Here is an 11,540-nt window from a genome sequence, read left to right on the forward strand (position 1 = left end):
ATGTCAATCCATCCATCACCCCCAAAAAGAAATTACCTCGATGTTCATCTAAAGACCATTCTGATGCTATCAAAGACGAGGTGATAAAACTTAAGCAGGCTAGGGCTATTAAAGAGGTGTTCCACCCTAAGTGGCTAGCTAATACTGTAGTAGTGAAAAAGAAAAGTGGGAAGTGGCGAGTGTGTGTGGACTTCATAGATATGAATAAGGCCTGTCTAAAAGACCATTTTCCCTATGCCTCGGATAGAGCAGCTAGTTGATGCAATTGTAGGCCATCGTCAGATGAGCTTTTTGGATGCCTTCTAGGGATACCATCAGATACCACTAGCCCTGAGTGATCAGGAAAAGACAGCTTTTGTCACTCCTACTGGAAATTACTACTACAAGGTGATATCTTTTGGTTTGAAAAATGCAGGGTCTACCTATCAGAGGATGATGACTAGGATGTTTGAGCCATAATTGAGCAAGCATATTGTGGTTTATATAGATGATATGGTGGTGAAGAGTAATATGGTGTCTGAGCATGTGGGAAACCTCGACGATATTTTCGAAATACTGAGGAAACACAACCTATGCCTTAATGCTTCCAAGTGCTCTTTTGGCATGGGATCAGGCAAATTTCTGGGCTATATGGTCACTCATCATGGAATTAAGGTCAACCTTGATCAGGTTAAGGCAATTAGCAGTCTACAACCACCTCGGAATCTTAAAGAAGTCCAAAAGCTAACTGGAATGACTGTTGCCCTAAACCGATTTATCTCTCGGTCAGCAGATAAGTGCAAAGCCTTCTTCTAGCTGTTGAATAAGTGGAAGAGATTTGAGTGGACCAAGGAGTGTGCCTTGGCCTTCTAGCAATTTAAGGAATACCTTTCTCGGCCACTTGTCATGTCCAGGCCTGAGGTGGACAAGGTCTTGTTTGCTTACATTGTTGTGGCTTTCCATACTGTAAGCTTAGTGCTGATACAAATTGACGATGGTGTGCAGAGGCTAATTTACTATGTAAACAAGTTTTTGCATGAAGCGGAAGTTCGTTATCTACCATTAGAGAAAGCCATTCTGGCAGTGGTACATACTACATGTAAACTCTCTCACTACTTCCAATCCCACATAATTGTTGTTTTAACCCAACTGCAGCTTTGATTGCTACTTCAGAGTGCCGATTGCACAGGGAGGATTGCCAAATGGGGTATGATCTTAGGGTTTTTTAATATCAAGTATATGCCTTGCACCTCTGTCAAGGGCCAGATCCTCACAAATTTAGTGGCCGAGTTCGCTAAATTCCCATTAGGAGAAGAGGTAAAGAAGTAGGGTATGGATGGAAAATTAGTTGGCATGGTCTCCTCGCAAGAACCTTTATCCTGGAGGGTATATGTTGACGGTGCAGTGAATCAAAGGGGATCTAGAATGATATTAGTTTTAGTATCTCCCGAGAATATCACTATTGAGAAATCCCTAAGATTGGGCTTCTCGGCTACAAACAATGAGGCTAAGTATGAGGCTCTATTGGTCAGGATGACTATGGTTCAGAAAATAGAAGGAAAAAGTGGAGATATTATCAGATTCAAGATTGATCGTAGGCCAAATAAAGGGAGAGTTAGAGGCTAAGGATGGGAGAATGCAAGAGTATTTGAATCAGGTTAGGCACTTGCAGTCAAGGTTTGAGTCTTTCAACTTGTTGCATATCCCTAGAAGTGGAAACACACACGCTGATTCTCTGGCCACTCTTGCAACCTCCTCAGCACAGGGCTTACCTCGGGTTATCCTTGTTGAGGACTTGTGTAAGCCTACTGGGATGAAGAGAGGGATGGTCCATATCCATCAAATTAAGGTGTGACTTAGCTGGATGGACTCCATAGTGCTATTCCTTAAGGAGGATATCTTGCCCGAGAAAAAGTTAGAGGCTGACAAGGTGCGAAGGAATGCTCTTCGGTTTTGGCTGTTCGAAGACCAAAAGTTGTACAAGCGCTCTTTTTTTGGGGCCATACTTGTTATGCATACACCTTGAGGCATCAGAGTTATTCCTTAAGAAGTTACATGAAAGGATTTGTGGAAGCCACACAGGAGGCAGGTCTTTGTCTCACATGGCCCTCACTCAGGGATACTGGTGGCCAAACATGCAGAAGGAAGTGCAAGAGTATGTGAAGAAGTGTGACCAATACCAAAGATTCGCACCAAACATTCACCAACCAGGGGGAGTTCTTAATCCTCTGTTCAGCCCTTGGCCATTTGCTCAATGGGGCTTGGATATTGTACGACCTTTCCCTACGGTAGCAGGGAATAAGAGATGGTTGCTGGTCAGCACGAATTACTTCACCAAGTGGGTTGAACCTAAACCATTGGCAAATATCAAGGACGTAGATGCCAAAAAATTTGTTTAGAAAAATATTGTTACTCAGTTTGGGATCCCCTATACCCTCATCTTAGACAATGATCTTTAGTTTGATAGCAAACCCTTTAAGAAGTACTATTATGACCTGGGAATTACAAATAGGTATTCCACCCTAACTTATCCACAGGGGAATGGACAGGCTGAGGCTGTCAATAAGGTCATAGTGAATGGACTCAAGAAGAGGTTGGATAATGCGAAGGGAAAATGAGTGGAAGAGTTGTCACACGTCCTTTGGACATATAGAACCACACCTCGTAGGTCAACAGGGGAGACATCTTTTTCAATGACTTATAGAACCGAAACTGTTATTCCTCTGGAAACTGGATTCCCAACACTAAGAACGAGTTCTTTCACTCTGAGCAACAATGATAGGCTATTAGGGATGAGCTTAGACTTAATTGAAGAGTGAAGAGAAAATGCCATGGTCCAATTGGCGTATTATCAACACAAGTTCAAGTAAGGGTATGATACCAATGTAAAGCTAAGGCCATTAGCGCCTAGAGACTTGGTATTAAGAAAGGTTTTGGGAACCACAAAGAACCCAGTATGGGGAAAGTTAGGGCCCAATTGGGAAATGCCATATCGCATCACCTCGGTAGCTGGAATAAGTGCATATTATCTTGAAGATCTAGATGAAAATGTTGTATCACGCCCCTGGAATGTAAACAACCTGAGAAGGTATTATTATTAATGAAAGTTTTCTCTGCCATATTTTCATTTATTACATTATGCATTATACTTCCTATCATTCCTTTGAATATCAAACAGAACCTTGGTCATACCTAACTCCTTGGACCATATACATTGGGTAAATTGATATTTCCCATTATTTTTCTAAGTGTTAAATAGAACCTTAATTATGTCTGGCTCCTCAGACCACATGCTTTGGGTAAATTAATACTTCTTGACATCTTTTTAAGTGTTAAATAGAAATTTAGCCATGTCTGACTCTTCAGACCACATACTTTGGGTAAATTAATACTTTATAAAATTTTTCTAAGTGTTAAACAGAACTTTAGTTATGCCTGACTCTTCAGACTATATGCTTTGGGTAAATTAATACTTTATGACATCTTTCTAAGTGTTAAACAGAAACTTAGCTATGCCTAGTTCCTCGACCCACATGTTTTTGGTAAATTAATACTTTATGACTTTTTTTAAGTGTTAAACAGAACCTTAGTTATGTCTGGCTCTTCGGATCACATGCTTTGGGTAAATTAATACTTCTTGACATCTTTCTAAGTGGTAAACAAAACCTTAACTATGCCTGACTCCTCAGACCACATGCTTTGGGTAAATTAATATTTTATGACATTTTTCTAAGTGTTAAACAGAACTTTAGTTATGTGGGGCTCTTCAGACCACATACTTTAAGTAAATTAATACTTCCTATTATTTTTCTAAGTGTTAAATAGAACCTTAGTTATTTAGGGCTTCTCGGACCATATACTTTGAGTAAATTAATACTTCCTATTATTTTTCTAAGTGTTAAACAGAACCTTAGTTATGCTTGGCTCTTCAAACCACGTGCTACTTTTTATTTTTCGTTTAAGTATCAAGTAGAACCAATTGTGCTGAATGGCAAAGACCTTCATGATAGTTATTTGTGCAAATGGACATTCATGGGTATCACTTAAAGCATTTGTATATATATCAAGTATATCTATTAAACTATTTGAGAATTTATTGTCCCCCCAGTCCCTTAGATCTACTAATAAGTGGGGGATTAGGTGGAGTCAGACATGTATGGATGCTCTATTGTTGTGTATGTTTTTGGAGTAAAGGATATATCTTGTATAGATTTCAAACACATTATCATTTACACAGATAGCTAAGTAAAATTATGTCTCATTTTCATATTGGTTGAGTGCTAAATGAGATAGAGAACATATCAAGACTTGTATAAAGGTCACAAGAATAAAGGAAATGTTCATAATTTTCATTAATTTAAGCCTTAGTAAAAGGTAGAGTAGTTACAAAAAGGGGAAGTTGACTACAAACTGTGAAAATAAAAACAACTATTAAAAAAAAACAACAACTTAAGGCTTCATTTTTATTACAAGCTTATCCTTTTGAGTCTTGGGAGGCTAGGTGGAGGCCGCCATGGTGGATGCTGGTCCTTTACCTTTGAGGTATTCCTTGGATGGTATGGGGAGAGTTGCCAGCACAATCTCCATGTTGTAGGAAGCCTCTTTCTCCTTGGGGGGCGGATGGAGGCAGGTAGGCATTATAGGCCACTTCCTTGGTGGTGTCTGCTACCTTTTTAGCATCCTCGGATTGCTCTGCCGCCTCAGGGGAGATGTTGGCTGTGGGAAGAGCTTTGGCTGAGCTTTCCTTGCCTTCATTTGCCTCTTTAGAGACCGAGTTAGCCTTAGAGCCTAAGGAGCTCGAGGCGTGGATGGCTAGAGGGTAGTACACATTCTCTGCTCTCTTAAGGGTGGAGGAGGACTCAACCCCAGCTTGGTTGAGGGCCTCATTCCACACTTAGAGGTGATAGAATCTGTACACCTCCGAGACCTCAGCCCTGAGAGCTTCCTCGATCTCTGCCACGCCCACATCGTAGCGGTCCTGCTCCTTGGCCTTCTCGGCCTCCTTCAGCTTCTTCGTCAGGACTTTGATCTGGCTTCTGGCAGCGGAGAGCTTGTCCTCGACTTGGCGGAGCTGCTTGCACTGAGCCTTCACCTGCCTCTCCACCTCGTCCAAAGCAGTCTCAGCCCTTTTCTTGTCCCGATCAACTTCAACTAGCTTGGCATTAAGGTCTTGTGACTTCTTCTTTGCTAGTTCTAAAGCTTTCACGGTGACAACGCTCCTACCCTCCTCTTCCTTCATTGCCTTATGAGAGCTAATGACTATTTCCTCAGCTCTGTGGGCAGCCTGGACAGCCTTTAAAAAAAAAATGTAATAATAAAATCAGCAAAGTATATGTACAAGTATAAAAAAAATTAGTACTATGATAAAAGGAAAGAAAGGTAGTCAGTAGACTTACTAGAGCGAGGTCTCTTTTTAAACTAAGGAAGACCTCGTACTTCCTCAGTGACCTTAAATCGGCCATATCTTCAAGCAACAATAGGGCCTGCTCCACAACATTGGCCACGTAGCCGACCTTCCCTTGCTGGAAGTTTCTGATTGAAGCATCAGTAGGCAAGGGAGCTCTGTCTAGCACCAGAGCGGGCATTTAGGTAGGGACCCCTATTTGAGACTCAGCTCTTTTATCCACCAAGGTCTGGGCTATCTTGGCCTGTTTACCTCCCCTATATTGCTCAGCCTCCTTAGGGAAGGGACCCTCCCTCTTTCCACTACTTCGGGACCTCTCTGATCCTTTTTTCTCTTATGGTCCGCAAGATCAAGTCGGGGAGGCAGAGAAGATAGAGGAGGGGGAGCTTCGCCTGAGTAGTCTTCTCAAGCGCCTTACTCCCAGACTGAGACTCCATGACGTCCAGGAGACCAGCTTTGGGTTTGTGTTGTATTCCCATGGCTTTTGGAATGGGGAGATCTCCTTGTGCTAGGCTTACTTCAGCAAGAGGCAAGTGACTAAAATCACCAGTGAATTATTCTGGAGATTAAGGTTGGTTGAAGGCCTCAAAATCAGACACTTCAACCACTCCTCCTTCTTCTTTTTCTTCTTCTTCTGTGGTAGCTGGCTATAAGGGGGTGGCTGCGTCCTCAGCTTTGTACTAAAAGATGGGTTCTACTTTTAGCACACCTCGAGGCCCCAGACTTGGGTTGAGGAAGCCAGGTACAGCTACGTCTATTTGTTGTAGGTGAAGGTCTTTTGCCTTGATCACGCACTTTGGTGCCTGGAAGCTTGATGAAAGGGGGGTGTATCTAAGGACTAAGTGCGCTGCTCTCAGCTGACCATCACTATGGACAAACACCTTGACTTTCAGTATCTTGTCTAAGCTCGGCTTATTGACAAGATTGAAATTTGGAACAGCAACGTTCTTATCTACAAAATCATTTAGAAAACAAAAAAATATCGTCAACAAAAAATGGCACCAATTAAAAGAAAAGATTCAATTGCAAGCATAAACTTAAGTAAATGGGTGCAAAACATATCAAAAGGAAAACAAGGTGACTTTGAAGTAATTGAACTAGACCTAAAACCCCACCTGGCTGCCCTTCTCTCGTCGGGCAAGGGAGGCCATCGTGCCACTCCACTAAAACGATCAGGAAATCCTTATTCATGCCTTTGTTGGAATCAGGAAGGCATGAGATAAGTTAGACCTCGGGGTACCTAGTTCATTCCTTTGTTGGAATTAAGAAGGCATGAGATAAGTCTGACCTTGGGGTACCTAGTTTTCAAGTAATACCCTTGCCCCTTTAGGTGTGAAGGTTGTAAATCTAGTTAACGTCGTGGTGGGTGAGGTTTAGGCCTACTTTCTCGTTAAGGGCATCTACACTACCTAAAATCCTATACATATTTGGGGCACATTGGGTGGGAGCTAATCAATGAGTCATAAGGTAATCCCTAGTGACTGTACCCATTGGGATTCTCATCCCTCCCTCTATAAAGGTAATCATTGAGATTACTACTTCTCCCTTATGCCTACTGGTGTGCCAATCCCCTTCATTACAATACCTAATGGAGACTCTTGGCGGGATCCTATATTGAGCTTTAAAACTCTCTATATTCTCTGCGGAGTCTACCAAGTAAGCGAATCTATCCATTCCTAAGAAAAGATTGAAGGTACTAAAAAGATAAAGAGAATGTAGGTGGGCCAAGGAGAAAAGGACACGGAGAAAAGAAAAGTAAATGGAAAAATAAATGTGAAGATTTATAAAGACTGATGCGAAGAAGAAAACTCTCCTCAAACCGGCTCTTGGTATTTGTGAAGGCACGAGTAAGTTGAATAAGTGCGCAAGTTCAGTGTATGAGTGCTAAAGTGAAATGAATGAAGTGTTTGGATAATATTTATATCAAAAAGAGGGCGACAAGCGGGAAAATTCCCTCCTAGGTTCCAACAAAATCCTCAGTCGTTGGATCTACATCGTGCCGTGTAACGCGGGGAACATGGAGCCGCAGAAATTTAATGAAGGCGCATCTCGGATGCCGAAGCGTCAAGAGCATGCGTTGGGCAATTAAAAGCACCTACGTAGACAAAGGTGATGTATGATAAGCGAGGGGCAATTGTGGTAATATCGAACTCCTCCTTTCTTCTCGAGGAGCCAGAGAGGAGAATTTTGAAGGCTATTGTAGGGGTGGTAGGCCCAGTAGTACGTATCTATGTATATATTAGGCCGGGGGCCCAATCCGAGGACATTAAGTAGTCTGAGGATGGGGAAACACTATTAGAGGAGTCCATGTTAATGAATGAAGAGGTGAGGTATGGTCATGAGAGTCCAAAAAAGTGATCCGAGGAGGAATGCTTCCTCAACTGAGCAAAGCCGAGGTCAGAAGGTGCGGTTTGACATCAAGAGCAATGTTCTAGACAACTCCACTGATAAGGATAAGTATTAGGAAGGAACACAACAGAGGAAGATTATTAAATATCTAAGGGAAAACTGCTACCATTTCATTAAATGCTCTGTAACTAACTCTCTGGCCGCATTAATGAGGAAGTGATACCTGAACAATAGTTTTCAGTCTTACAGCTACTCCTCAAAGACTTCAAGAAAGAGCTAATATGACAAGGATCAAAACTGACAATCTAATCTACACGTGGAGGGTAGAGATGAAAGGAGGAAGATAATATAAAATAGAAGGAATGCCCTGAGAGGAGGGGATCGGAGAATTGAGAGAGAAATACTGTAATAATAAGAATTGTACTTGTAATCAACTTCAAGAATTATATACAAGAACTGATCTCTTCAGACTGTGCCGAGGACGATTTTCATTAGATACAACCAGTCTATTTTTACTTTATTGTCATTTGGATCCACTATAATTGCTACTCAACTCATTAGAGCTTAGTTTTCCAACCCACTCCCTACAAATTCATTGTATTGGATTCTTTGGGCCTAGTTTTTTTAACTTTTGGGCTTAGGACTCAAATCTAGTCCCTACATCATCTATATATTATTAACAAACTATCAACCAAGATAAATTAAAAGACACAAAATACTATTGTTTTTTGATACATTACAATGCAATCATCTATAGTAAGATCAATAAAGACAAAAGATACGAAATTCTATTATTTCTTAATATATTACAATGCAATGTAATCATATATGAGAACACGAAACTCTTTTTTTTTCTTTTTCTTTTTAGTTTAGTTTGTAACTATCAGGCTAATAGGTTTTTTAATTTTTTAAAGTTTTGTTTTAGTTAAGTTTTTGGGTTGGGCAGTTGCCAGTTGGGCTAAGCTAATTGGAGGGGAGGGACATGAGGTTTTGAAAGAGAATATTTAGGATTTAAGCAATGATAATGCGCAGAAGAGAAAGAAGAATACATAGGGGAGAATTTCAACATACATAATCCAAACCCAAAAAAAAAAAAAAAAAAAAAAAAAAAAAAAAAAAAAAAAAAGAGAAGAAGAAGAAGAAGAAGAAGACAAAGAGAGTTGTTCAAACTGACAAAGTGGCAAGGGAGGGTTAGGTGGAGGGTGGAACAAGATGCCCAGATGGGGTTTGGAACTTTACTACACAAGAGAGAGAGAGAGAGAGAGATCCATCATGACCACCATTGGGGACAAACCTAGGAATTCAAGTTAGGGTGGGTTGGAGTATAAGCAAAAAAAAAAAATCACAAATGCATCTATATATTATTAACAAACTATCAGCCAAGATAAATTAAAAGACATAAAATACTATTGTTTTTTAATACATTACAATGTAATCATCTATGGTAAGATCAATAAAGACAAAAGACACAAAATACTATTATTTCTTAATACATTACAATGCAATGCAATCATATATGAGAACACGAAACTCTCTCTCTCTCTCTCTCTCTCTTTTTTTATTTAGTTTAGTTTGTAACTATCAGGCTAATAGGTTTTTTAATTTTTTAAAGTTTTGTTTTAGTTAAGTTTTTGGATTGGATAGTTGCTAGTTGGGCTAAGCTGATTGGAGGAGAGGGACCTAAGGTTTTGAAAGAGAATATTTAGGATTTGAGCAATGATAATGTGCAGAAGAGAAAGAAGAATACATGGGAGAGCATCTCAGCATACATAATCCAAACCCGAAAAAGAAAATGAAAAAAAAAAAAAAAAAAAGACAATGAAAGTTGTTCAAACTAGCGGAATGGCAGGGGAGGGTTAGGTGGAGGGTGGAACAAGATTATCAGATGGGGTTTGGGACTTTGCTACGAGAGAGAGAGGGAGAGATGTTTAGGTTAAGGGAGAGAGATCCATCGCGACCACCATTGGAGACAAACCCAAGAATTCAAGTTAGGGTGGGCTGGAGTATAATAAAATAAAATTAAAAAAAAAAAAACTTCCAATAAGCATCTATATATTATTAAAAAACTATCAACCAAGATAAATTAAAAGACATAAAATACTATTGTTTTTTAATATATTACAATGCAATTATCTTTGAAAAGATCAACAAAGACAAAAGATACAAAATACTATCGTTTCTTAATACATTACAATGCAATGCAATCATATATGAGAACACGAAACTCTTTTTTTTTTTTTTAGTTTAGTTTGTAACTATCAGGCTAATAGGTTTTTTAATTTTTTTAAAGTTTTGTTTTAGTTAGGTTTTTGGGTTGGGTAGTTGCCAATTGGGCTAGGTTGATTAGAGGGGAGGGGCCTAAGGTTTTGAAAGAGGGGGGCCCAGTAACAAAATTGTAAAAATATATTTACTAAAAAAAATCATTAGGACCAGGGGGGCTCGAGCCCTTGGGCCCCCCTTAGGTCCGTCCTTACCACCATAAATCTCCCAAAATCCAACATAATCACCATAAATCCACAAAATCTTTCAAATCATCTAAAAACTTTAAGTAGATGTAAAAATTTTACCATTGATTTCGAGCATTTCGTTGGTGGTGGTATCGACATGGCGGCTATTTTACTCAACTGTGGTGACTAGGTAACTGGGAAAAGGGCTAGCTAAAGGGGATCTAGTTTGAGAAGAGAATTAGAGTGAGAGTGAATGAAAAAGTGAAAGGCTTTTTATATATAGATAGTGTAGCAGTCGAAATACAAGACCCACTATTGATAGACCAGCTTACTGATGTCGAAAAACCAATATCACCTCCAACCACTACCCTAAGTATTTTCAGCATCATTCTTTGGTCGTTTGAGTGGTGCAAATTCTAGTCGAATCGATTATACTGATCCCTAATCAGGGCTGGCTCAACAACTTTGGGGGCCTTAGGCAAAAATTTTAAGTGGGGTCTTTTTTATATTTAAATATTAATTAAATAATATTTATTGAATTTTTTTATTTAAAATCTATATTTCTTACTTTTTGAGATGCAAAATTACTAATTAAGTTTTTGTATTTAAGTTCCTCTAACAAATACATATTTTCTAGTAAACATTTATAATGAGAAAATATTTATAGATAAATAAAACACAATTTATAATTAAAAATGATAATTTAACTAAAAATAAATTTAAAGTATAGAATAATAGAACCTGATTATTGCAATTTTTCCAAAACCGTGACTACTTTAAAGTCTAAACCTGCACAAATAAATATTAATTTATTATATGGTTCAATAAATTAGTATCACTATAATATAAATGAGTTGATATGATCTACATCAAATTATTAATTGGTGTGATAATTTAAATAATTGATAAAGTAAGAGTTTGCATTTTCTTTTAAAAAGATGTGATAAATTATTAATTAGTGTGTGGTGGGGCCAACTATGATGTGCTATGGTCTGTGGGCAAACTGTGCAGTGTTGTGTGCACTGTGTAGTCTTGTCCACATAGCCCACAGCCTGTGTGCAACGTGCATGTCACTGTGTAGTGCCATGGGTTGTGCAGCTTGTACAAGACGTGTTGTCCTATTAATCAAGCAGTGAAGTAGATTAAAAAAAGTATAATTTAAAATATTTGAATTGAATAAAAAGCAAACTTATCAATCTTAATTTTCGGAAAGATAGAGAGGGAGAGAAGGTTACCTCTGCTATGCCCATAGCCCACACCACCCCCCTTCAATTTTGAATTTTCTGTGAATTGAAAGGAATGAACAAAGAATGATTTCAAGCTAGACTGAGCTTATAGAAAAAGATCAAGAATCAAGATGA

General features: G+C 39.1%; 1 protein-coding gene across 1 annotated transcript; it reads right to left on the bottom strand.

Annotated features, from left to right (window-relative positions):
• Window positions 1-4,873: 4,873 nt before the first annotated feature.
• LOC115961613 (tropomyosin alpha-3 chain-like) lies at window positions 4,874-5,564 on the bottom strand. The gene is made up of 2 exons (XM_031080563.1): window positions 5,376-5,564; window positions 4,874-5,272 (listed from the first exon to the last, which is right to left on the bottom strand). Exons 1-2 carry the CDS (start codon window positions 5,562-5,564, stop codon window positions 4,874-4,876), a joined length of 588 nt encoding a protein of 195 aa, XP_030936423.1.
• Between the last annotated feature and the right edge of the window lie 5,976 nt (window positions 5,565-11,540).

Source organism: Quercus lobata, chromosome 2, assembly GCF_001633185.2.
Source record: "Quercus lobata isolate SW786 chromosome 2, ValleyOak3.0 Primary Assembly, whole genome shotgun sequence".
Classification (NCBI taxonomy): Eukaryota; Viridiplantae; Streptophyta; class Magnoliopsida; order Fagales; family Fagaceae; genus Quercus; species Quercus lobata.

Bases quoted from the DNA above. Each gene is read 5' to 3' on its own strand.
- LOC115961613 (XM_031080563.1), bottom strand. From the start codon at position 5,564: ATGCCCGCTCTGGTGCTAGACAGAGCTCCCTTGCCTACTGATGCTTCA. The intron at 5,273-5,375 runs GTAAGTCTACTG...TTTTTTTTAAAG, and splicing joins TAAAAAGAGACCTCGCTCTA to GCTGTCCAGGCTGCCCACAG.